We start from the raw sequence: 24,926 nt of genomic DNA, 5'->3' as shown, positions 1-24,926 counted from the left end.
TTTGCATAAGTTGTAATTATACATAGCATGATTAAAATTAAGAACATCAAAGTGGTTTGCTTAGATAAATTTTCACTTACGTCAAGCAGGTCAAGCCACCGATCTGCCACAGCAGCTACTGCTGAATAGCATTCCTCTAAGGTTGATCCATGGAGGAACTTATCAAAAAGCTCAGCCTGCAAAAACGTTTTCACCCAAGAATCAATTCGTATGATAACATAAAATAGATAAAACAAGTAACCACCAAAACTTTCAGTTGATCAGTTGTAGGATCCTCATTGACCATACTATTCAAGATTGAGTTGAATGGGCAATAGTAGCTATGATAATCAAATTATGCTAAGCGGTAGAATGCCAAAGAAAAATCTCACAGGATTAGAGCTGTATAAAAAGGTTCTTCAAGATCGAATTAGCTGTTTATAGGCAAGAGTGTGGCTACAACTCTCACACGGTATAGTAAAGTATAATTAAAAAGAAAAGAATAGACTTTTAACCGGTTCAAAAAATGCCAGCTACGTATAATGGCAAGAGTAGCAGTTTCTTTTGTCCAGAAAATATGAGTAACAGTAATGATGAAATGGTCTTAACTTCCTCACTCACTATTTCTTTTTCCTTTTTTTTTTTGATTAGGTAAATAATTTTATTAAAAATTAGGGGGGAAACCCCCGTATACAAGCGGTATACCAAAAGAGAGAACCTACATCAAAGTACGATTCTCTAAAGGAGAGACCCAATCTTTTATACAAATTGGGATCTCATGGAAACACCAAAAGGAAATTAGAAACAAAAGACTATTTTGCAACTTTATAAAGTCTTGTTCAACCCCTTCAAACGCTCTCCTGTTTCTCTCTCTCCATATAACCCACATAATTGCTAGTGGGACCCTAGGACTTTGTTTTAAATAGTATTCATACCAGACTTTATTTTAAATGGAGAAATCAAAAAAGTTGTGTTATAAAACATTCATTTGTGCATCCAAAATAGCCAGATGTTCCTTTCTCAGTCATTAGCTAGGACCACTATTTATAGATAACAGAAATTTTCAATTTACGAGATGCACACCATGTCAATCTTTCATGATAAACCAAAAGCAAAAGGGGGGGAAACAGGGGCCTCTTCCACATCAGGCTCTCTCAAAACCCTCCTAAATAAATCTCAGTAGTTCAGATCAGCCAGTAAATCCATCTAATACTAAGCAATGAGAAGGCCAATGCCTAAGGATATTAACCTACAAGGCAATGTGAAAGAATCACGTGATTTTAGATGTAAACAACCAGCAGACATGAATTTTAAGTACAGTAGAAAATGCATCTTATATTCCCAGATAATCTAACTCGCATCCTAATTAAGTCAAACTAGTCCTTTCAATTATTTTTCTCAACATCTAAAGTCACTGATTTAGCCAAGTGTGAATAACTTAGGACTTCTATACAAGAGATCGGAAATTAGAATCTGTCTGTGCCTAGAATAGAAAAATCCAACAAAAGACGTAATAAGATGTGTCATAACAACCCATTTAGTCAACTATGGAAGGAAATACGTTGGTGGTACCCTTAAATCTACTGTTAGCTGATATAGACCAGGGTCAAGAAGTTTAATATGAACTACTCCAAATCAAGATAACCATATGTTACCCCTACAAATGTGTAACGTAAACCTCGTTTCAGAAAACAGTACACTAGTATGGGATTCCATAAGTTGAATTACCAAGATATTTGTCTCATAAACTGTTAGAAAACATCTTGCATAAGAGTAACTGAGCAATGAAAGGCACAACCTAATAATCTGCATATTACTGCTCCATCTTGCCAAACACTGAACAATGATTGTTGACCCATTATATATCTTAAAGTTCCTCTGAATTTCAGAAAGAAAAGAAAACTACACTTTGGATGAGGTTTTTCCAAACATACTGGTGGTATCATTTAAAGAGGCCTACTCCCAAGTGTTCTGCATCTTAAAACCGGAGCAAATAGTTGTCCCCGTATTTCCTCACACTGAAATTATTAGCATTGCTCTAGATCACAGATCTATTAGTAAAAGGTCTTAGAATCGGACAGATGTGACATAACAATAAAAGAAAATGGAATCTGCAGTGAATGGGGGAACAGCTGGAATCAACAACTTAAACATGAAGGTCAGATGTTGGTCTTTCTTTTGTACAACAATAAGTGACAAGTGAATGGACACAGAGTAACTGGAGGAAATGATTTCAGAAAGTACACAGCAACAACAACTAGGCCTCAATCCCAAACAAGTTGGGACCAGCTTATGAATCCTCACGGACCATGTCCCTCAGAAAGTATATAGAAGAAAAAAACACCTTGCACTTGCAAGAAATGAATAAATTGGGTGTTCAACAAATGAAGTGAATACCTGGAAAACTTTGATGAGCTTTAGCTCACCTCTACGTTTAATCTCAAAACCTTTAAGCTCAGCAAGCGTACCATCATCATTGAAAACTGCATAGCGCTTCTTAATTAGAATACCTTCTTCCTTGGAAGCGGGAATAATCATTGCCTACTTGGAAGAAAAATTAAAAGGATAATCAAAATAGTTATCATGCCTTATTAAACAGCAGAAAGTTCCAAAAAGGGATGACACAACGAAGGCTGAAGTTTGCTTAAAGATGTGTTAGGTGTTTGTGCTTCACCTTATATGGTCCATCCACTTCAAACTCAATTGAGCATTCACTGTGTGTTGTATACGTCTTATTGATGGGATCCTTGAGCGTCTGAAAAATGGAAGAGGAAAATAGTTTCTTTATGCAGTAGAAAACAGTATTTCTAGTTTATTTATGGTTACAACAATAATAGACTAATAGTCATGCAAAAGTCATCTGAAAGTGAAACAAGCAGAGTACAGGACCAGTGTCCCCTCCAACCTGGTACTGATCATTGGTGTTGTTTCTTGCAACATCAACATTCAGCATGACACAAGGATAGGAGATTGTCAGCTTCTTCTTTGGATCTCTGAAATATACATCCATAATCATCATGATATCCAGTATAACAGCAAAAGAAAATACCATTCTTAATATAAAGACAAACCTCTACAAAGCAGAAAGCATCCCAGAAAATTAATATTTATGCAGTACAGATTACAAGAATAGAAGAAAGGGCAACAGCAATAACACTTGAAGAAACAATGCATATTAAGAACCAAATCATACTTTGTCTTGAAGGTATAATTCTCAGGGAAAGATCCTGGTAAACAACACCAAATACCATCTGTGTCTAATTCGAGGGGTTTTCCAATTTTTTCAACCAATAATCGAGCATTCTGAATGATTTTTGCACCAGTATATGTAACAACTCCAGCCATCTCCATTGAGTACCACCTTGCACCCCTGAAAGAGGGCAAAAGAGACTTTGTAGTTACACTGCCTGAAGACATATATTGCTACATAAAACAGTACAGGACAGTGTGCCGGGGAACAGTGAAAGCAAATAGACATACTTGCGCATGACATAACCGTAAAAGGAGTTTAAGATGCATTTATGAGCCAGCTGCAATGAATCATACACAACTACCATGTCCTGTGAAAAATCAATGAAAATGTAGAACGATTAGTGACATGTAGCATTCTCTCTACTTATCAAAGTTTAAAAAATAGAAAGACACATTAAATAAGGCACCTGTGCTTCTTGAATCTTTATGGAATTGCCACTAGCCTTTGCTTCAGACAGCTTACCCTTCCAAACTTTATTAAGCCCTTTGTATTCATACCTCCTATCTCGGAAACTTTTAACAGAAAGCAAAAATTCATATGAGCAAACTTGGGAACAGCTGAAAAGCTCCAAACTGATACTGTTGACATAGTACAGCAATTAAGAATACTAGGGATAAACAAACTGTGCATAAGCTTGTCTTACCTCCGTACGGTATCAACATAAAAAGGATTTTCTCGCATGCAGATCCCTGCTTCTCGAACTTCTGTGACCGGCTTTTCAAGAACTCTTTTATATGCCTAGGAAAATAGATTAAAAGGGACTATTTAATTGTCCTAGAAAAAGAATTTAAAGGAAGATGGCGTAGCAAAGTTAGCAACTTACCTTTTGACAGTATTTCTTTAAACGGTCCTTGAGCTTTATTTGTTGTTCTGCTTTAGGCAAATCAAGAAAAGACTTTGATCGTTGACCCTCTCCTACTTCAACAAGTTCAGACTCGAGTTGCCTCTTTATGTGGTAATAATCACTGATGTTGGTATAAACGAAATTTCAAGTTTCAGTAGCAATCTATCTAAAGTTGTCCATTTTGTATTATATGACTAGAAAATATACCTTCTTTTTGCCGTGTACATTTCACCACGCCAAACCCATTCAAGCTTCCGGAGACACTTTTTGCCAGGACGATTAAAATCGCATGCAGTGCATATCTCATCTGAAACTATTGATGGTGGCTGATGGAATCAAGTAACTAAAGTTAAATTCAAAAGGCTTCAAAATATAAAATGCACGCTACATACACAGTAAAGAGATAATGCCCCCAACATCAAGCTCCTCATCACTTAGGGAAGACAACGGAAGTAATAATCAGTATGTGTCAGCTGTTCAGCACATCATGTTTTGAATGCCAATTGGGTGTCAGCCATAAAAAATCCACATAAAGCCCATTGCAAACATCTAAAATATCTGCCGCATTGTTTTATTGTTACTCTTACGGTTGCCTCTTGAATCGGTTTCTTGAAATGACACAATACAAAATATATTGATGATACTCGTAAAATAGAATTATAATTTATTTATTAGTGGCCACGCCCTAGAGGATACACTTAAACTGCAGCTAAGTCAACCAATATTCACAGCATGGACTTCCAGGACAATGGATAAGTATAATTCTAGGGTAACGCAGTTGAAGAATTAGAATAATCATTCTAGTCCCCTCCAGATATGATTGGTTTTGGGTTAAGTATGCCCCTAGAATCTACTATTTAATTGATTCCCACTCTTCAACTCATCTCCGATTGAAACTTCTACTACAACTTATACCTTCTTCAGCCTTGTCTCCCCTAGAAACTCTTACAGCCGGATAATCACATTCTTAAGATTAACTCTATTCTTTGAAGTCTGGTGTTCTCAGAACGCCTATAGAAATTCATCTTCTAATGATTACCATGTGAGATTATCTTCATCCCGAGATTGCTCAAATTGTCAAGTTTTATGCAGGTCCATTAGACAAGGTAGTGTGCAATGACTATCCCCAGTTACAAGAAGTTAATCGCCTATGGACCAACCTGCTGACTCTAAAGCAGAATGCAACAAGAAAAAGTAACAGGTTTAAAAGTCAAACAAGATAGGCAGAGAACAAAACCCCAAAATTCTTCAACATCTAGCATCGTGCATTACTAGTCTTTAATTGTTCTTTCCTCACTCCCCAATTTTCAACTGTCTATTCCGGCTGCTAGAATCTAGATTGAATATTTCAAGTTTACTCTGTTGCCCATCAGCATAGTTAACTGTGCTAATACTGCTTTAATAGTCAAAACATTGTGCTACCCTTCTCTTTGCATCCAGACAGATGAAGATGTTAAAAGATAAATTTGTCTTGTTGTTTGGTAGGTAGTGAAGAAGTTGTGAAAAACTACTCCCTCTCATCTGAAATAACTGCCAACCTCCCTCTGGGACATTTTTAAGAGATGTCCGCTTCGCTAAAGCAAAATTCCAGCATCCACTTGCAGAGGAAAAAATTGACAGCCTACTTTATCCTAGTCTATTAACGGTTTACCTTATGAATTTCCTAATATACAAAAAATTAACTTGTCGGCCCATAATTTCTTCCATGTAAAACAGAAAATGGATTTTCAATTCCTCTAAACTATTCAGAACAGGGAAAAGAATACATTCGATCTGGGAAGAAAGAGTAACAAAAGCCATACATACTAACATGCCAGAGAAGAACATTCCTCAAGAAACGGACTACGAAAGGTGACATACCTGAAGCCTATTTGTAAGTATGATGTTTGGATACATGGCAGCTACATCAAGATGATATATGAGGGGGCATTCTTCAATTAAAGGATTATCTCGCAATCTCATTAACTGCAAATAGATGGTTAAGATGGTCAGAGAGGAGACAGATTCGGCATACATTTAAAGAATTTTCTGAGACTATTAGGAACGCAATAAGAAAGAAAGTCAGAGTAAGAGGAAATGACAAGAAAATGATAAACTTCCAAGACAATAAATCCCACTCATGTCGGATATGGCCATGCGGGGACGCACTACCTTTTCCACAATGGCATTCTTCACTTCATCATAATTTATGACAGATTTCAAGTCCATCTTCCCCTCAACCTCAATAGCATACTGCAGATCTCTATCAAGGTTGTTGATCAATAGCTGGAGCGTTGAGAAACTTAATGTCAGTAATAATACAATGGAATAGAAGAGACTAAAAATATATCAAAAGCTAACTATAATAGAAACCAAAGATTTTAGAAAGCAAGTATTTAAACAACTTAGGATGTAGTTATTGTGCACAAAAGCAAGACAGCCAGCTAACAGAAATGGATACTTCACAGTGAAGAGTTACTACACTCTTCTACAGCAACAAGCAGAGAACTGGGAGTTCAATTGGCCTTGGAAAATGCTTAGCACCCCCTAAAGCAGTCTATTTAGGATGGATAGCTGCAAAAGAGGCTTGTCCAACTCAAGCTGCTCTTCAAAAAGAGGCCTATCTCTCTGCAATAGATGTTTCTTATGTGAAGCTTCATTGGAAGCAAATAATCATCTTCTACTTCACTGTAAATTGTCCTGGCAGATATGGTCATGCATTCTTAACGTTTTAGGAGTCATCTGGGTGATGCACCCGGATGTGAGAAGCCTTATATCTTGCTGGCAAGGGCAGAGGATTAAAAAGAGGAAGAAGAAGACTTGGAAGACTGCCAAATATGCATCATGTGGACACTAAGGTTGGAGAGAGACATTAGATGCTTTGAAGGGAAGAAATTGCATCCATCCTTTGTAAAATATAGATGCTTAAAAACACTAGTTTATTTTTTTTGTTTGGAAACGGGTAAATTTGTATTCCTCAGCATTAAGGATATGCTGGAGACCTTAAAAAGTGTTCGTCTAAAAACAGAAAGAGAAAAGAGATACTTACAGGGATTTTAATAGGTCTACAAAATGATCTATATCCTCTAATCCTATATCTTTACACCAAAAGAAGAAAGATACTATACAATTCCATTTTACTTTCTGAGCGGAATTGGATCTATCTTCAAAACACCTCCCATTTCTTTCTTTCCGGATGGTCCACCAGATACAATGTGGGATCATCCTCCACCACTTCTTTTGACTCTTGCTACCTCCTCTTCTCATCCAACAACTTAGTAGATCTGCAGTATGCTCTGGCATAGTCCATGTTGTCTCTGTCAAGTTGAAAAATAGGGACCACAATTCTGCTGTGAATTTGCAGTGAAGAAAGAGGTGGTTGTTGGTTTCATCAGTTTCATTGCATAGAAAACATCTGGAGACTATGATGTTTCCTTTTTTCTTCAACACTTCATGAGTCAAACAAGCCCTCTTTGCCACTAACCAAGTGAAACATTTCACCTTGGTTGGTGCAGGACACTTCCAAATTTTTATCCAAAATCATTGGTGCTCCCCATTCTGCCCTATGTCCTCCTTTCTGTAAGCCCTGTTTTTACTGAGAATTGTCCATCACTGTTGTGTCTCCATCTCAAAGTGTCTGCATCAGTGTTGGTACCTTGGAAGTTACCAATCCTGCTCAACAGATCAGCCACCCCATCCGTCTCCCAATCAATCAAGAATATTCTGAAAGTTAAGTCCCATCCCTGTACACTCCATATTTCATTTGTAGTCAACTCTGGGTTATTGCATAAAATGAACAAGTCTGGATAAGCATCCTTCCAGAATCTTCTTTTTTTTTTTTTTTCCCAATCACCTACTTTCATCTTCAAGTTTCTTTCCAGTTTTGGCCAAAGTGCTCTTATAGTCTTCCAAACTCCAACTCCATAAGTACCATTGCAAACATTTGTACTCCAGTGATTGAGTTCACCAAACTTGCATTTGATAACCTCCTTCGGCAATGCATTTTCCTCAGTGTTGTACCTCCATAGCCATTTCATCAATAAGCTGTTATTTTGAGACCTCAAGTTTCTTATACCCAGCCCACCCCTTTCTTTCCCCTGCATTGCTACCTTCCATTTCACCAATTTGTAACCTTTGCCCTCTTTATTCCCTTGCCACAAGAATTCCCTTCTGAGTCTGTCTAGTTTTCCCGGGATGTTGGCTGGTAAGGGAAACAGAGACATAACACAAGTACGCAAAGAATCCAGAACAGAGTTGATCAGGATAAGCCTTCCTCCCAAAGATGCTTACAAACACTATATATATGGTGCAAGGGTAGTCCACTGGAAAACCCAACTCTCCTCTTGGAGTTTTTGGAGTATTTGATGTGTAACTATAGCTGTGAACCTGTTGATTTCTTTTGTACTTTTAATGTATCTTCTTGGTAATAATCTTCAATAAAATACTTTACCTTATAAAAAAGGGAACAATACAGCCAACTCTTTAGTAGTTGATAGCAACGAGTTATGAGATATATATTACTCCCTCCATCTAATTCTCTTTGACCTACTTTCTGCTTTAGTTTATTCCCAAAACAAGACTTCTTCCCTTAAATGGCAAAATCAGTAATTCGAAGTAGTCAGATTAACGTAGTCAAATTTTTTAAATTCTCAAAAAATAGTCAAATTAACATATGCTCCCTATTAACCCATATTCTACCAGAGATATTAATACCTTCATATTTCAAACCCTATTTTGACAAATAACCATCAAACTCAAATATAATACTTCACTAAAACAATGAACTCCTGAGCTCCATGAAAGGCGACCAAGATCATAAAAATTGGGATGAAAAAGAACTTCTAAGAGGTACTCACATAGTTTTAAACCAAATATTTATAGGGGTAAGAGACAACCTGCATTTTAAATTTAATGAATGAGGGACTAACACAAAACTTAACACTTAACACTACCTCTAATATTCTAATAGATTAACAATTTACATTGAGCACTAACAAAAATAGGACGACCATGAACAAAAGATATTTTTGCCAAACGAAGATTTCCAGAAAAACGGTCGAAGCTTTTTAAAATCAATTTCTAAAGTAAGAAGCACTTAAGTGCAGTACTACCGCACAACCACCACCGACAACCATCACACGCATCCGCTACCAACCACTACTGCACAACCATCACCACCAGCCAACACAACCAACCACCATCACCAGTAACCACCTCACAACTATCAGTGCAGACCACCACCAACACGAGATACCACCACCGCTAGCTTTTAGCGCGTACTTCATCAAACATAATTTTTAAACACAATGTAAATTAAGATTTTCTCTACTATTTTGTGAATATAATATTCAATAATTATTTATTAAAATTTTATATCTATTAATTTTTTAATAAAGACAAATTAATGGCATTCATATGCTGAGAAAAACATTCTTAATTATTCAGTGTTTTGATTTAGCAAATATTATCAGGTATGTACTAAGATTCACAAATCTTAATCTTAAGGAAACAACAAACAGTACCTTGGACTACTCTACCCATTATCTTAAAGTTGTATGCTTAGTTTCATTTACAATAAGGTTCTACAAAGACATTTCTTTAGAGAAACAACAACATACCCAGTGAAATCCCACAACGTGGGGTCCGGGGAGGGTAGAATGTACGCAGACCTTAAACCTACCTTGGGAGGTAGGAAGGCTGTTTCCGGTAGACCCTCGACACAAGAACAAGCAATTCAAGGCAGTATAATAGGTCATGGAAAAATAATATAAAAGGCATGATAAAGATGTATGTAAAAGCATAACAAAGATGTCCGTAAAAGAAAAAGGAAAAAAAAGGAAAGACAGAGAATACAAGAAACAACAAATAGTATCAGAATTCGAAAGACAAGAGACTACAAGAATAATACTACGCCTACTAGTATGACACACTCAACTAACTAGTAACCTGCTACCCTAATCCGTGTCCTCCATAACCTCCTATCTAAGGTCATGTCCTCGGTAAGTCGGACCTGCGCCATGTCCTGTCTAATCACCTCTCCCCAATACTTCTTCGGCCTACCTCAACCCCTCCTAAAACCGTCCATAGCCAGTCTCTCACACCTCCGAACTGGGGCATCCATGCACCACCTCTGCACATGCCTGAACCATCTCAGTCTCACTTCCCGCATCTTATCCTCCACAGAGGTCACTCCCACCTTGTCCCGAATGTCTTCATTTCTTATCCTATCTCTCCTAGTATGGCCACACAACCATTGCAGCATCCTCATTTCCTTAACTTTCATCTTCTGAACGTGAGAGCTCGACTGGCCAACACTCCGCCCCATACAACATAGTTGGTCAAACCACCACTCTGTAGAACTTGCCTTTAAGTTTAGGTGGAACCTTCTTATCACACAAGACTCCGGATGCGAGCCTCCATTTCATCCACCCCGCACCAATACGATATGTGACATCATCATCAAACTCTCCATTTCCTTAAATAATAGACCCAAGATACTTGAAACTAACTTTCTTTTGAATGGCCTGAGTACCCAGCTTCACTTCCCCATCCACCTCCTGCGTCCTGCTACTGAACTTGCACTCCAGGTATTCTGTCTTGGTCCTACTCAACTTGAACCCTTTAGACTCCAGAGTCCATCTCCAAACCTCCAACTTAGCGTTTACTCCACTGCTAGTCTCGCCAATCAGAACTATGTCGTCCGCGAATAACATACACCATGGCACCTCACCTTGGATTTGTCGCCTCAGTCCATCCATCACCAAGGCAAACAAAAATGAGCTAAGAGTTAATCCCTGGTGCAACCTCATAATCACTGGAAAGTGCTCCGAGTCTCCTCCCACTGTCCTTACCCTGGTCTTGGCTCCATCGTACATGTCCTTAATAGCCCTAAGGTACGCCACATGAACACCTCTAGTCTCCAAGCACCTCCACAGAACCTCTCTTAGGACTTCGTCACAAGCCTTTTCTAGGTCGATGAATACCATATGTAGGTCCTTCCTCTCCCTATACTGCTCCACAAGTCTCCATACAAGATGAATGGCTTATGTAGTCGAGCGCCCCAGCATGAACCCGAACTGGTTCTCGTAAATAGACACGCCTCTCCTCACCTTCATCTCCACCACTCTCTCCCAAACTTTCATAGAGTGGCTTAGTAGCTTGATATACCTACAGTTGTTACAACCTAGGCAATAATATCCAAGCTAATGTTAGTTCAACTTTAATTTAGAGTAGTAATCTGATAGACCGGATGGAACAAATTTTCACCTCATTATGAAACTTTGTTGCGTTTGTAATGAGACAGTTGGAGACCAAATATATTTTTACCTATAAAGTCAATTATTCTTGAAAATATAATCAACAAACATCCATGTATTCGGCCAAACTTTCATGTTGTCCAAAAAGTTTATAGTGCTATCAACTAGATGGTTTGAGGAGAAACGAGTCTTCTACTCCCTTTGTCCCAAAATAGATTACCTACTTCATTTCATGGAGATTAACAGAAATAATCTTAGGTAAATTGTTATAAGAAGTGATTATAGTTTAAAATGGTGAAAAAATAGAGTAACTAGTAGAAAGTAATTCATGAAGTAGTATTAGCACAGATTCGTCTAATCTGGAAGAAGAGAAAGCTTTATAAGATGGTTAACCTCATAGGCAGAAGGATCGAGTTTAAAACTGGTTGGAATGTCGGATCTGAATACACCACTTTCTAGGCATTCCACATGACCACCAATATATGTCTCACTGTCAAGGAGTTGACTACCATAAAACTTCTCTGGATCAGACTGGTGCTTGTTTGGACAAATAACATGTGCCTTATAAGCCTGCATGCATAAGAAATGCAGAAGAAAAAAACAAATAAGGCAGTTACCATACAGAAAAAAAGGGGAATGCATGAGTGGAGATTTTCTTCGTCCTCTTTTCCAAGTCCAGCAGAATCAAAACACTGAAGAGGCACCAACCCTAAAACTAAAAATCATAAACAAGGAACTTCCAGAGAACCCGAAACAAAAAAGGAGCTTCTAAAGACCCCTACCTGGACCATAAGAAGCATTTCACACAAAGTCCCACTTCCTTTGCGCAAGACTTCATCTGGTGGCATGGGTATTATGGTTGCAAGGGAGAAAATGAAGGGATGAACATAGGTCATATACAAGTAGTAAGTTGAAACAGCATCTGATACAGAATATGAAGCCATCATCTGCAAAATCATTTAAACACACAAGAGTTAGGTTATCCAGACTGTATTTCCTCCAGTGAATAAAGTGCAAAAGATGAAAAGACAACGAATGCAGTCCACATTTCCACTTTTCTATAGGTTTCTCGTAAGCACTCATACACAAAATTAGAAACCAAAATAACATTTGTACTCACTATGAAGAACAATTCAGCGAATCACAGTTGTTTGAGGGCAAACTATAGTACTCCCTCTGTCCCAATGTATGTGTCGCCTTTCGAATTTCAAGAGTCAAGCTTCTTAATTTTGATCGTGAATTCGGACATAGAATCTTTAAATTTTTTGAAATAAATTTACATATTTAAAAACTACATAAAAGATACAATACGTCACAACAATTAACAATTTAAAATATTTAAAAGGCATATGAAAAAATCGTGGTCAAAGAAAATTTTCTTCAGCAGAATCACAGTTTTTCAGGGGAAAAAATAGGACTCCCTCTGTCCCAATTTATGTGTTGTAGTTCGGATTTCGAGGTTCAAGCTTCTCAATTTTGATTGTGAATTTGGACATAGAATATTTTAGTTTTTTAAAATAAAATTTACATATTTAAAAACTATGTAAAAAATACTATATTTCACAACAATTAACAATTTCAAATACTTAAAGGGCATATGAAAAAGTCGGGGTCAAAGAAAACTCATTTGACTCTCGAAATCCGAATACCGCCACATAAGTTGGGATAGAGTGAGCATTAGACAGAATGGGAATCAGGGAAAACAATTGTTGAATGAGCTCTTCCCTTGGCTGCTAATTCCATGGATAAATACTCCAAAAGAAATTGGTAAAACCGAACAAGAAATTCATACCAGGAATCTACCAAGGTAATTCTTTCCATATTCTGGCTATGAATGTTAATAGTGGTACTGGAAGAGTGATGAGAAAGCTAATAAAGACATTTGTAAGATTCAAAAATGCTTCTTTTAAGAATGAAGATTCCAAAATGCTTTTGAGAGAAATAAATGGATCACAACCCTCAAATCAGAGAAGGGTATTTAGCTACCACATGCAGTAAGAGAAATTAATTCTTATATTCTAGCGTGTAATATGCAAAAGGGGGCCGGATTACAAAGTAACGGCGATGACTCAGAAGAAAAAGAAAACATCCCCTTTAATGGCAAGAACAGTCTTTGGACAAGAAAAAATTTCAAAGAGACATGTATTCATGCAGTAGGGAAATAAATGACTTGCAAGCTAAAGCTACACAAGTCTTGGATCCCCTCAGGCTACTCGTGTAGTCGTATGATATTAAATGATGATTGTGAAATCCTTAGATAATTGAAAGCTATAACATTTTCGTTATAAAATTGTCAAGCAGGGGTTCGGGTCTGTGCAATGTGGCTTCCATTTGGGTCAAATGAGCAAGTTATCAATCATGTCTAACACTTACTATAGCAAAATATCATCTTTGAAATTCATGCGGAACTTATTAAGATAAACCAACTTTGAATAGATCATACCTGTGGTTTTTCCTTTGCAAAGCGAACCATATCCTCAGGATTAACTTCTAGAGGATCATAACCCAACTTGGCCTTTGTAACAGCCTGAGTAGGAGTGGAACATGGCAATAGTTACATCAGATGTCACAGTGAAGAGTCTGATATTACCAGATATTTTGTCTAAATAGGTCGGAATTATAAGCAAGAAAATTGAGAAGTGAAATGACTTCTTCATTTGCCACAAATGAAAGAATCTTTTGGACCAACTTATCTGGTCATAATTCCCAAACATAAGGGGAACTCATTCACTTCTCATTTTTTGACTACCTTAAGAGAGCCATAATCATTCACTTTTCTTTCTTTATCTTCTTAAGTTGATTATGTGCCGTAAACTAGTTTCTTTGGAATTCTTTATTTCCAAATCTCTTTTTTTTTCCTCAAAAAAAAGTACTACAGATACCTATGTAATTCTGAAGAATCTTAACGGAGTGGGAAGCTTTTCTATGAGGAAAAAGAACTCTATAATTCTCCAACCAAAAATCATTAGGATCTGAAAATTTGGTTCTGAGCTACAATGGAAACTCCATAAAGCAAAAAAAATCTGTAATCTGATTGTAAAGGAAACTACCGCCATCCAGCTCAATTAATATCTTTACAAGCATATAAGTTTCAATCATTGCTAAGCAGCTAAGGGGGTTAAGGAAAGAAGAGATGACACTTTCAACAGATATGAGCTCTTAGGCAAAAGATATGTGGAGTCCACAGGAAAAATAAAACATTAATATTACTTTATCAACTGGAACCATTAACAAAAGCAGAGAACTAGTGTGAACTTCACACTGTGAAGACAAGAAAGATCCTACTGGAATACAGTAAGTCTTCACTAAAAGGTTAAAATCACAAGGAATCATGGAAAAAGAAGAATAAGAGAGCATGAACAATAAGAAAAGAAAAAGAGGTTATGAATTACACCTTCAGACCTTGGCTTCCTTGAGGAAGATAACTATCACGTTTGACCCAAGCGAAACAGTCCAGATGGCAAGCAAATTTAGCGCGACATTCCCCTTGATTCTTGTCACAGGAAAACCCAAGCTCCTGCAGCTCAAAAGAGATGCAGTGAGAAACTAAAAAGAATGTGTGTAACATGGGTTTCAGGCAGAAATAAGAAACTACAAAAACATAAAACAAAGAAAAAGAAGATGATATTAATATTGAAAACAATGATTTACATATTCATCTTGAGAATATAACACAACAGAAACAGGCAACCTCTATGAAACTATATGCGTGTAGTATTTACATCAATGCGGCAAGAGTTATCAGAGGAAAAATTGAAAACAAAATATTTTGGACAGTTATACTGAGCCCAAAGGACCTGAAACGCCTTACCGAGAGAAACAATTCGTATATTTTTGCCTCGGGACAGTGGACAAAGAAAAATTACAATGCTGTGAAGTTGGAAATGGACAGAGAGCAGAGCTAGCTAGATAATGAATTGGGTGCATCAGGAAAAATTTCTTAGACTTTATCAATGGTCGTATTATTTGGGCATTATCAGGAACAAAGTTGGCAAAGTAACATTGCTCCGGAAAACCATCAACAGAGAGAGAGTGAGAGAGAGAGAGAGAGAGAGAGAGAGATGCTGAATGGTAAATTAACAGTAAGGAGCTACGTACATCCTTCAGACTCAAACCATAATGAGTAGCTCTTGTCTCCACAAATGGCCAATCAAAGAAGTCACCATTATATGTTACATAGATACCGGGCTTCACCACTTGCATATGTGCAAACCAGTGTCTAAGGAGCCCTTCCTGCAACAAAATAATGTTGGAGAAGAGTGGACGTCTCAATCGCGAAGAAATACAGTGTAAAATTACAGAAAACATATTACCTCATTTTTCACATTTGTCACTTTAAAGTGCCCTTCATATTCTGGTTTTGGGGTATACTCTATATCCTCTATATCTTCCGCAACACACTGGAAATTCACAACAAATAGTTCCGTTAATTTATCAGAACAAACTGATTATAATTACATAAAATAATAATTAATTTACTTTTCCAAAATAAATAGATATGGATCTTTGTTTGTAGACGTATTGCTAAAGAATTCACATCAAGGAGGAGTCTCAGTAACAACAACCAGCTACATAAATCTATGCTAAGACCCTAAATGGGCAAACACAGTGAAAAAGATCTGAAGAACTCATGTAGATCGCCTATCACTATTTCTCAGATTTTTATAACAGATAGGTGAATGAATTCCACAAAACCTAGTCCAGAATAGAAAGTAAATGTAAGTAACACAAATGCAGTACAGAATGAGCACCTCTCTGTTAATAATGAGATAGCCTTGGCCATCAACCATATATGAGATCATCATTATGGAATCATATTCGGCATCAGGAAATTTAAGAGGAAGCTTTGTGGTTTCAATATCAAAGGCGCAAACATGAACTTCAGCTCGCTGCAAGAGATCAGTCCTCTTCTCTAACATAACACCGGAGCTCGATACACTGACATCATACCACTGACCACATCTAATATCTAATAAATGTAAATTTCAATGTTAAGATCAGAGCACATAAACAGTTAATTCAAAATTTTGAGAATTCAGAAAAATGAACAACACTGGAAAGGACATCACCATTGTCAATGGCAAAGCGAACATGGTAGGGGACATCATATTCACGTAGATCAGTGATATAATCTATAAAATCTTGACTTCGCTGCTTGCTGCATGTCAGGAAACAATCACCTCAGATTGGTGTACCACCATAATGAAACATAAATGAAAGGATTGGTATAAATTGGTAAGGAAATTAAACAATGTCAAAATAACTGATGGTAATCTAAAAGATATGTGAACTTCATTAAGTATTTAATGGATAGACAATTATGGTTATTGATACTATTTCAAAATATCAGAGACTACCTTTTCCCCGTCAGTATAGATTCATATGCTTCTATAGTATCAAACTTCGTTTGATTTCTCTCAACAATGTGTGTTAGATCCCTCTTCACGTGCATCAACTGTTGGACAGTGTCAAATGATACCTTTAAATATGATCTGTGTAGGCCAGACAGATGGTTTTTCTGAAAAAAAACGAAAAAAATATCAGAAAGAGACATTCTGGCATAAAAATAGATAGTGTAGGTATTAACCAGGAGTATGTAGAAATTTTTCCAACACAGGAGTAATGCTAAACCAGGCTGTTTACCTTGCTCTCGTGATGTGCAATCTAACATGCATTTTATGAGAAAAGACTACCTTTCAGTGAAACTTGGCTCTAGCAATACAATGTGGATACTTTGAACTTACAAGTACAATCCACTCTAGATTCACTTCTTACTTGAGCCATATGCCAACCCACTCTCCCTGCTCGCTAGAACAAATTAAGAAACTATTCTGCTAATTTTTTAAGGTAAAAAATTAAATTAATAATGGGAAATTTTCTGGTATAGATATAGTATACCTGAAGGTAGAGACTCTACCACATAATATGATTCTCTACTAACGACACTTAATCTTCTATACAAATCATAACATCATGGGTGCAACAAACAAAAAAAAGGAATAAGGCGCCAACAACAACAACATACCCAGTGTAATCCCACAAGTGGGGTCTGGGGAGGGTAGGATGCACACAGACCTTACCTCGACCTTTATGGGGTAGAGAGATAGACCCTCGGCTCAAAAGAAACAAAGTCAATGCACGATTGCAAGAGAAATAAGACAGCAATATATCAAGATAACAAACAAATGGAGCAACACATAGTAATACACACATAGGGGTAAAGATCTATGCGATACCAAAATAATACTACTAAAGAAAGGAGAAAAGGAGATGGAAAGGCTAGCTCCCCACCTATCTCACACATCGCTACAAAACTCAACTACCTACTAACCTGCTATCCTAATCCTTGACCTCCAAATCTTCCTATATAAGGTCATGTCCTCAGTCAACTGAAGTTGTGCCATATCCAATCTAATCACCTCCCCCCAGTTCAAATTCGGCTCGACTCTACCTCTCCTAACTCCTGCGACCGCCAATCTCTCACACCTCCTAATTGGCGCATCTTCACATGTCCGAACAATCTCAATCTCGCTTCCCTCATCTTGTCCGCCACGGAGGCCACTCAGACCTTGTCCCGTACATCTTCATTCCTAATCATATATCTCCTTGTATGACCACACATCCATCTAAGCATCCGCATCTCCATTACCTTCATCTTCTAAAGGTGAACGTTCTTGAATGGCCAGCATTTTGCCCCATTCAACAATGCTGGTCTAACCACTACTTTGTAGAACTTACCTTTTAGCCTAGGCGACACCTTCTTATCACAAAGCACCCCCAACGCAAGCCTCCATTTCATCCACCCTGCTCCAATACGATGTGTGACATCATCGTCAATCTCCCCATTCCCTTGTATTATGAACCAAAGATACTTGAAACTCTCTTTTTTGGGTATACCAGGCTCGATCTTCACTTCCACATCCGTCTCTCATACACACACGTCGAACTCGCACTCTATATACTCCGTCTTAATCCTGCTTAACCTGAAACCTTTCGATTCTAAGGTCGTTCTCCAAACTTCCAGCCTAGCATTAACTCCACTACGCGTCTCGTCAATCAAAATTGTATCGTCTGCAAATAACATACACCACGGCACCTCCTCCAGAATATGTCACGTCAATTCGCCAATCACTAAGGAAAATAGAAACAGGCTAAGGGCCGATCCCTGGTGCAACCCCATCATAATCGAAAAGTGTTCTGAATCCCCTTCCACTGTCCTAACTGAGTTTTGGCACCCTTGTACATGTCCTTAATTGCCCTGATGTAGGCCACAGGCACACCTCTAGACTCCAAGCATCTAAAGGACCTCCCGCGGAACTTTATCATATGCCTTCTCCAGATCAATGAACACCATGTGTAAGTCTCTCTTTTTGTTCCTATACTGCTCCACCAATCTCCTAACAAGATGAATAGCTTTTGTAGTCGAGCGCCCTGGCATGAATCCAAATTGGTTCTCGAATACCAACACATCCCTCCTCATCCTCATCTCCATCTCGATCACCCACTCCCACACTTTCATACTGTGGCTTAAGCAACTTGAGACCCCTATAATTATTGCAATTCTAAATATCGTCCTTGTTGTTGTACAACGGGACCATTGTACTCCACCTTCAATTATACATAGCCATTCTCTATTTATTCAAAAGCTCTACTATTTCTCTCCTTCCCTGGGCACATGGGTGCTAATAGCGCAACATCCCACACTCTTCGGATTCTCCTCCTTTTAAATGTCAATCTTGTACATTTGTAATCCATGGAAAAAACTAAAGTTAAGCTTGTAAGCTAGTAGAGATGCAGCTTATTGCTATGCGTTTCAAGTTTTCTTGGAGTAAAGCAGACTAGTATATGTGACCCAAAAAAAAAAGCTCATTGAGAGTTTGAAAAGAACTTGTTTACATCTTTATGCAGTTGCACCTTGTATACTCTGCTTTCTTGGGAGGGTAAAAAAATGCAACTTCGCCGGTTTTCTTTTATCCAAAAGAGAGAGGGAAAGCTAGTACATAAGCTCCTTTCTAGCATACTATATTTATAGTAGAACCCTGCCTCTTCTTTGTATCTCACGACCACTAAGTTATAAGTATCTTTCATGCTTATTTCACCTGAGAAAACATAATTGCAACAACTACACCTCAATCTCAAACAAGTTAAGATCAGCAGTATGAATCCTCTATGACCATCTCCATTAGATCCATCGCAGGCAAATATTACACAAAATAAAAACAAAAATGAGAAGTACTATAAGTTCTCTATATTTTCACTTGCATAAGAATATCTGATAGGGTTAAAAGACTCCTAGAAAGCATAGGACCTAATTAAGCATATTAACATGACTAAATCATATTCCCAACTAATTGGAATCGCCTAAATAGATCTTGTTCATTCGTTATGCCCTATCTTTTGCTAAGTGTCCATAGGTTCTAAGAGATTGTAGGTTTTTCAAAGACGATTCCCTGCCATTTGATACCTTCCCATTGTAACACCTTCTCTCACCATGGTTTCACCCCTATGGACCGATGCATCCGGGGTTTGACACATGACATAAACAAACCATCTCAAGTGACATTCTCCAATTTTATAATTAAATGTGGTCATTTTTAATATTGTCTAATCTTGTATGGCTGCACATCTATCTTTCATATGCATCTCCTTCAACCATCCCATTTTAACTCTATGTGTCACATCTTCATCTATTCCATTCTCCTGGAACAACGAGCCTAGGTATCTAAATTATTTAGATTTAGACACTACAATCTTGTCTAATCTCACCTTAAATTCACTCTTCTATGCTGACTAAACTTGCATTACATATATTCAGGCTTCTACTTACCCTAAAAAATAATTGGTTTCATTAAGTTCTTTTTGCAAAGTTGTTTCTTTAAACAGCTAACAGTTACAAAGAACAAACAAATGGCGGGAAGAGTGAATTATTTTCTATCACAGTGACATTCATCTCTAATAGTTTGAGCATGTTCCCAAGCTCAAAAAGTGAATTAACAAAAAAAACCCATTTTTTTCACACTGGTTCTTGCTCTGGTTCTTGCTTCCTAGACCTATATACAACCTTGAATCCAATTTTCTTTCACACTCTGCCACCTCGTGACTAGACATATGACCAACTTTCTCTTGTGCATAGCATTCAAACAATGATGACCCACAGATAAATATTTTAGTGATAACATGAAATGGGAAGTGGTAGGATGCAAAATCAAGCCACGTGCCTGCTGCATTTCTAGGCACACTTTATACATGCAATAGCCTTTTTTCTGGGGTGTCATAGTGGGATCCCACTCATATACACTCTACACTTCCATTAACATGGAACTTTTGAATATGAAAGCATTTATGAAACAAGCAAATCCTAAATTTGATGTTAAGAGACTAAATTTGATGTTAAGAGACTTACAAGATCAAGATCTTCTTTCTCTAAAACTTCAATGTCTGCTATTTGAGATTCATATCGCCTTCTCAGATATGCGTCGACATCCATTTCCATTTTATCCTATTTGACAAATGTGCAACAATCAACAAATGTATGAAATTTGGAAGAGAAGAACTTTCTTTTATTAGAGTACCCAAAGCTAGATAAAAGAAATTTAAGTGACTAACCTTTGTTGCCACGTAAAAATATGGCCTGAATTTGTACTTTGCTTTGAATGTTGAACCATCCTTCAATCGGAAAATTCACATATAAAAACTCACAAAAATTCACATTTCAATATTTTCCCTTCTCAGATCAATAAACATGTCTTGACTAAAATATCCAATCAATAACTCAGAGAATTGACATTTTGTCTTTTGCACATGAATAAACAACAAAATCAAAGTGATATTCCATAGGTATAATTATTACTCTCTCCATCCCAATTTAAGCGTCTTAGTTTGACCAGTGAAGTTAAGAAACAAAGGGAAACTTTTGAATCTTGTGGTCTTTAAATTAAAGTTGTGTGTAGCACTTTAACTCTTGTGGTGTTAAACTTGACATGTAAATAGTTGGAATTGTCTGTCAACTTACTAAATATAGAAAGAGCAGCAGACCAAATAGGAAAGTAAGACACTTAAATTGAGACAGAAGGACTACCTGACAAACAAAATAAAGATCGACGCAACTGTACGCTTTGCGAGTCTCCTGATCCTCCCACGATGACTACAAAATTAAACCCAAAAAAAAAAAAAAAAAAATCAAAATTTATTATTTCACCAAAAATTCAAACAGGTAAAAAAGGCGTAGTGGTAGTAGTAGTAGTACAGAGGCAAGAGTAAGAAGCCAGCTGAGTCATTTATCTCCTTCGGTGAAAATAAAGGAAAAATAACTACCACAAAATAATAAGATAATCGAAGTACAAGAGACCACAGATAATATCAGAAATCAAAGGACAATAAACTACAAGGATAATACTACGACTACTAGCATGGTAAAAAAAAAAACTCAAATTCATTTTTTTCACTAAAAAATATCCAAACAAATGCGGTAAAATTTGAGGCGTAGTAGTACGGTGCAAGAGACAACAGATAATAACAGAAATCAAAGGATAATACTATGACTACTAGTACTGGAAAAAAAAAATCAAAATTTATTTTTTCACCAAAAAATCAAACAAATGAGGTAAAATCTGAGTTGTAGTAGTACAGTAGGAGAGACAACAGATAAAAAGCTATTTATTCACTAAAAATTGAAATAAATGAGGGTAAAACTAGAGGTGTAGTTAGTAATAGTTACAGATGAAAGAGTGAGAAGCCAGCCAAGTCGTTTATCGCCTTCAGTGAAAACATCAAACCCTAGCTTAGATTCGAGTTGTTCTTCGGAGTTAAGTATTAGTTTTTGCTTCTTTGATATCCTCGTGTTGTCTCGCCGGTCCCATCGCCGGCTATTCTCGGCAGCATTCATCCTTTTTCCGATGGAAAAATGAAGTGTAGAAAAGGGATGTGAGATCGGAAAATGGAGATGAAGTTTGATTTCACAGTGTCTGAAAGAGGGAAAAGCAAAGGGGTGTAGGGTGTTTTCCCGCGCTTACTTTTTCTATGATTTTATTTGTTATTAATTATTTATTTATTCCAATATATAATACATTTAGCCCCCGTTTGGCCGCAAGAATTATTCACTTTATTTTGAAATTTTTTTTCATTTTTTTCCGGAATCAGCGTTTGGCCATTAGAATTCCGAATACAACTTGAAGTTGTAATACCAAAAACTCAAAAAACTTATTTTTCAAAAAAAATTCACTTTTTTCACTTTTTTACAACTACATTTCATCAAAAACTACAATTTCAAAAACTATGGTCAAATACAAATCCAACTCCAAAATTCCAAAAAAAAAGTGAATTTTTTTTTTGGTATCTTGGACAAACGTTAGCTGGTACCTCCAGTGGGCAGTATCCATTTAGTATTTCAAATTTTGCCTGCTTTACTTTATTGTATATTTGTTTCACTTTGTTGCCTTTAGCTTAACTTATGTTTTAGTATTGACCTCTATTTGTCTTGGATAAGCCTTTGACTAGCGTTTGTTTACTTTAGTGGCTTTAGGCGAGAGATGGTAGACTGGGTCATGTTCTCATTTGTGGGATCTTAGGCTGGGGCAAGGTGGGTTAAGTGAGAGCTTCTAGGTTGAGAGTGGAACATTGGGACTTTAACGGGAAAGTCCATAGAGCTAGTTAAGAATCTTAAGAAGAGAATAATTAATATTGCTTGCGTCCAGCACGAAACGGAATAGGACCCAAGGGGAGGCGGACGGTATAAGCTGTTCTCAAAAGTGCCTGGGAGACATCCGGAGGAAATTGGGTAGGCATCTTAGTTGATAGTAAGCTGCGGATCAGGTGGTCGAGGTTAGAAGTGGTTAATGACAGGATGATGACGATTAAGTTGGTCGTTGGAGGTTCACCCCCGAACATTATTAGTGCTTACGCGCCGCAAGTTCGGCTTGGACAAGGAGGTTAAGCAGGCTGCTGGGGAGGATTCGACGAAGCTGCCGGGAGGTATACCGCTTACCGAGAAGTTATTCGTAGAAGGAGATTTCAATGGACACATTGGGGCCAGGGGCTTGAATGATGATGTGTACGAGGGTTTTGGCTTCGGGAGTATTTAGAATGAGGCGCAGTCTCACTCCCGGATTTCGCTGTGGCTTTCGTTCAAAGCGGTAGCTAACTCGAGTTTTCCTGCTAGCGGAGGAGCACTTGGTAACCTTTTCGTAGCTCAGTGGTCGCGACGCATAGACTTTTTCGCTCCTTAGAAAGGATGATAAAGGCCTTTTAAAGACCGCAAGGTCATTCCGAGCGAGAATCTTACGACCCAACATAAGCTATCGCGATGGATTTGAGATCGTTGCGGAAGAAGAGGGTCGCCGACGACCGAGAGATCGCGGGGAGTTTGACTTTGTCTAGTGCCCAAGAATTGTGGGAGAAGTTGATGGCTTTTTGGGGGCATGGGAGAAAGGTGGGAGATGCGAGCACATGTGGGATAGGACGTCCGCCTGCATTGCAGGTGCTAGAGAGGTTCTGTGAGTCTCAAGAGGCCGCCGCGCGGGCGCCGAGGGATGGTGGTGGAACGAGGAAGTCCAAGGTAAAGTGGAAGCAAAGAAGCAGCATATGCGGCGGTAGATAGCAAGGATGACGAAGAGAAGCGGACGAATAGGAAAAGTTTAAGATGGCAAGAAAGCGAGGCGGTTTTGGCAGCTGGCCGAAAGCCGAAAAAAAACGGCGTTTGGCTTTTCGAACGCCTTTTGCGTAACCAGAGGACGAGGCGGGGATAAGTGTGTCACGACCCACCCCGTAGCCGTGACTAGCGCCCGAATCCGGGCACCCGTACGTACCAAAAACCCAAAAGTAGTAACTCAAGTATCTAGAAAAATTGAAAGGTAGTTTCCTCTCGTTTTTCTTACTAACCAAAATTAACTCGCACGCAAAATACCAACAAAGGCCATACAGCCAACACATCCACATACACATATATAGGCGAGCAAGTAAGCCGCGCGGGCGGTGGCGGGGGAACCTCCCGTAACACACACATATACATACACCGTACATGTACATGTACACAACCCACAAACATGCATGCCATGTGCCTCTAACATACATAACAAAATCGTAAGACGACGTGGCCCCGCCGTACCCAAATAAGCACATGAACAAAATGTATAACAGCAAAAGTATATACCAAAAGTATAAGCTCCGGATCAAGGGGAGCGACTCCAAACAAACAGTAACGTATATCCTACGTCGGCGCGTATCACGCGCGCGTCCGTACTGCGGCATACGTAGCGCACCCCCCGAAGAACAAGGGTCGCACGAAAAATGTACCGAGTATGTAAAGCGGAAAGTGTAACAAAGTATAATCATAATCAAAGATGTGAGTGTAAAAACATAATGACGGACGTGATTAGAATCGAAATACAAAAGGTAATACCGTCCGAGACCTCGTAAAACATAACGCATATCGTATCATATAACGTCATGCGAACATGTATCGTGTCCCGGTCCTCCGATGAGGGACTCGGTAAGTGAAGTCACGCATAACAAAATCATGTATCATGTGTGCAAGATGACGTGTCCCGCCTCTTATTATGGACTCGTAATATGGAATCATATCCGTCAAAATCATATATCATGTTTCATAACGGGCCCC

The 24,926-nt window shown here is 38.0% G+C and overlaps 1 protein-coding gene across 2 annotated transcripts in view; it reads right to left on the bottom strand.

Annotated features, from left to right (window-relative positions):
- Nucleotides 1-22,209, bottom strand: part of LOC132065451 (DNA polymerase epsilon catalytic subunit A-like) — a 41,424-nt gene extending 19,215 nt beyond the window's left edge. Inside the window, exons 1-25 of one of the 2 annotated variants that reach the window (XM_059458856.1) lie at nucleotides 22,029-22,209; nucleotides 21,390-21,455; nucleotides 20,918-20,977; nucleotides 20,715-20,810; nucleotides 16,669-16,829; nucleotides 16,381-16,469; nucleotides 16,063-16,280; nucleotides 15,625-15,711; nucleotides 15,410-15,544; nucleotides 14,706-14,828; nucleotides 13,755-13,838; nucleotides 12,094-12,258; nucleotides 11,705-11,881; nucleotides 6,228-6,341; nucleotides 5,937-6,041; nucleotides 4,284-4,402; nucleotides 4,056-4,197; nucleotides 3,876-3,970; nucleotides 3,639-3,744; nucleotides 3,460-3,539; nucleotides 3,173-3,349; nucleotides 2,885-2,972; nucleotides 2,654-2,734; nucleotides 2,377-2,520; nucleotides 81-176 (exon numbers count right to left, since the gene is read on the bottom strand). In XM_059458856.1, the coding sequence (XP_059314839.1) occupies nucleotides 81-176; nucleotides 2,377-2,520; nucleotides 2,654-2,734; nucleotides 2,885-2,972; nucleotides 3,173-3,349; nucleotides 3,460-3,539; nucleotides 3,639-3,744; nucleotides 3,876-3,970; nucleotides 4,056-4,197; nucleotides 4,284-4,402; nucleotides 5,937-6,041; nucleotides 6,228-6,341; nucleotides 11,705-11,881; nucleotides 12,094-12,258; nucleotides 13,755-13,838; nucleotides 14,706-14,828; nucleotides 15,410-15,544; nucleotides 15,625-15,711; nucleotides 16,063-16,280; nucleotides 16,381-16,469; nucleotides 16,669-16,829; nucleotides 20,715-20,810; nucleotides 20,918-20,977; nucleotides 21,390-21,455; nucleotides 22,029-22,196 (2,976 nt within the window). In that variant the 5' untranslated portion in view covers nucleotides 22,197-22,209. Of the gene's footprint in view, nucleotides 1-80; nucleotides 177-2,376; nucleotides 2,521-2,653; nucleotides 2,735-2,884; nucleotides 2,973-3,172; nucleotides 3,350-3,459; nucleotides 3,540-3,638; nucleotides 3,745-3,875; nucleotides 3,971-4,055; nucleotides 4,198-4,283; nucleotides 4,403-5,936; nucleotides 6,042-6,227; nucleotides 6,342-11,704; nucleotides 11,882-12,093; nucleotides 12,259-13,754; nucleotides 13,839-14,705; nucleotides 14,829-15,409; nucleotides 15,550-15,624; nucleotides 15,712-16,062; nucleotides 16,281-16,380; nucleotides 16,470-16,668; nucleotides 16,830-20,714; nucleotides 20,811-20,917; nucleotides 20,978-21,389; nucleotides 21,456-22,028 lie in introns of those variants that run through there. The other variant, XM_059458857.1, reaches the window with a different exon arrangement.
- Nucleotides 22,210-24,926: the final 2,717 nt, after the last annotated feature.

The sequence above is a fragment of the Lycium ferocissimum genome, chromosome 7, assembly GCF_029784015.1.
Source record: "Lycium ferocissimum isolate CSIRO_LF1 chromosome 7, AGI_CSIRO_Lferr_CH_V1, whole genome shotgun sequence".
Classification (NCBI taxonomy): Eukaryota; Viridiplantae; Streptophyta; class Magnoliopsida; order Solanales; family Solanaceae; genus Lycium; species Lycium ferocissimum.
This window is presented reverse-complemented; position numbering and strand designations above follow the sequence as displayed.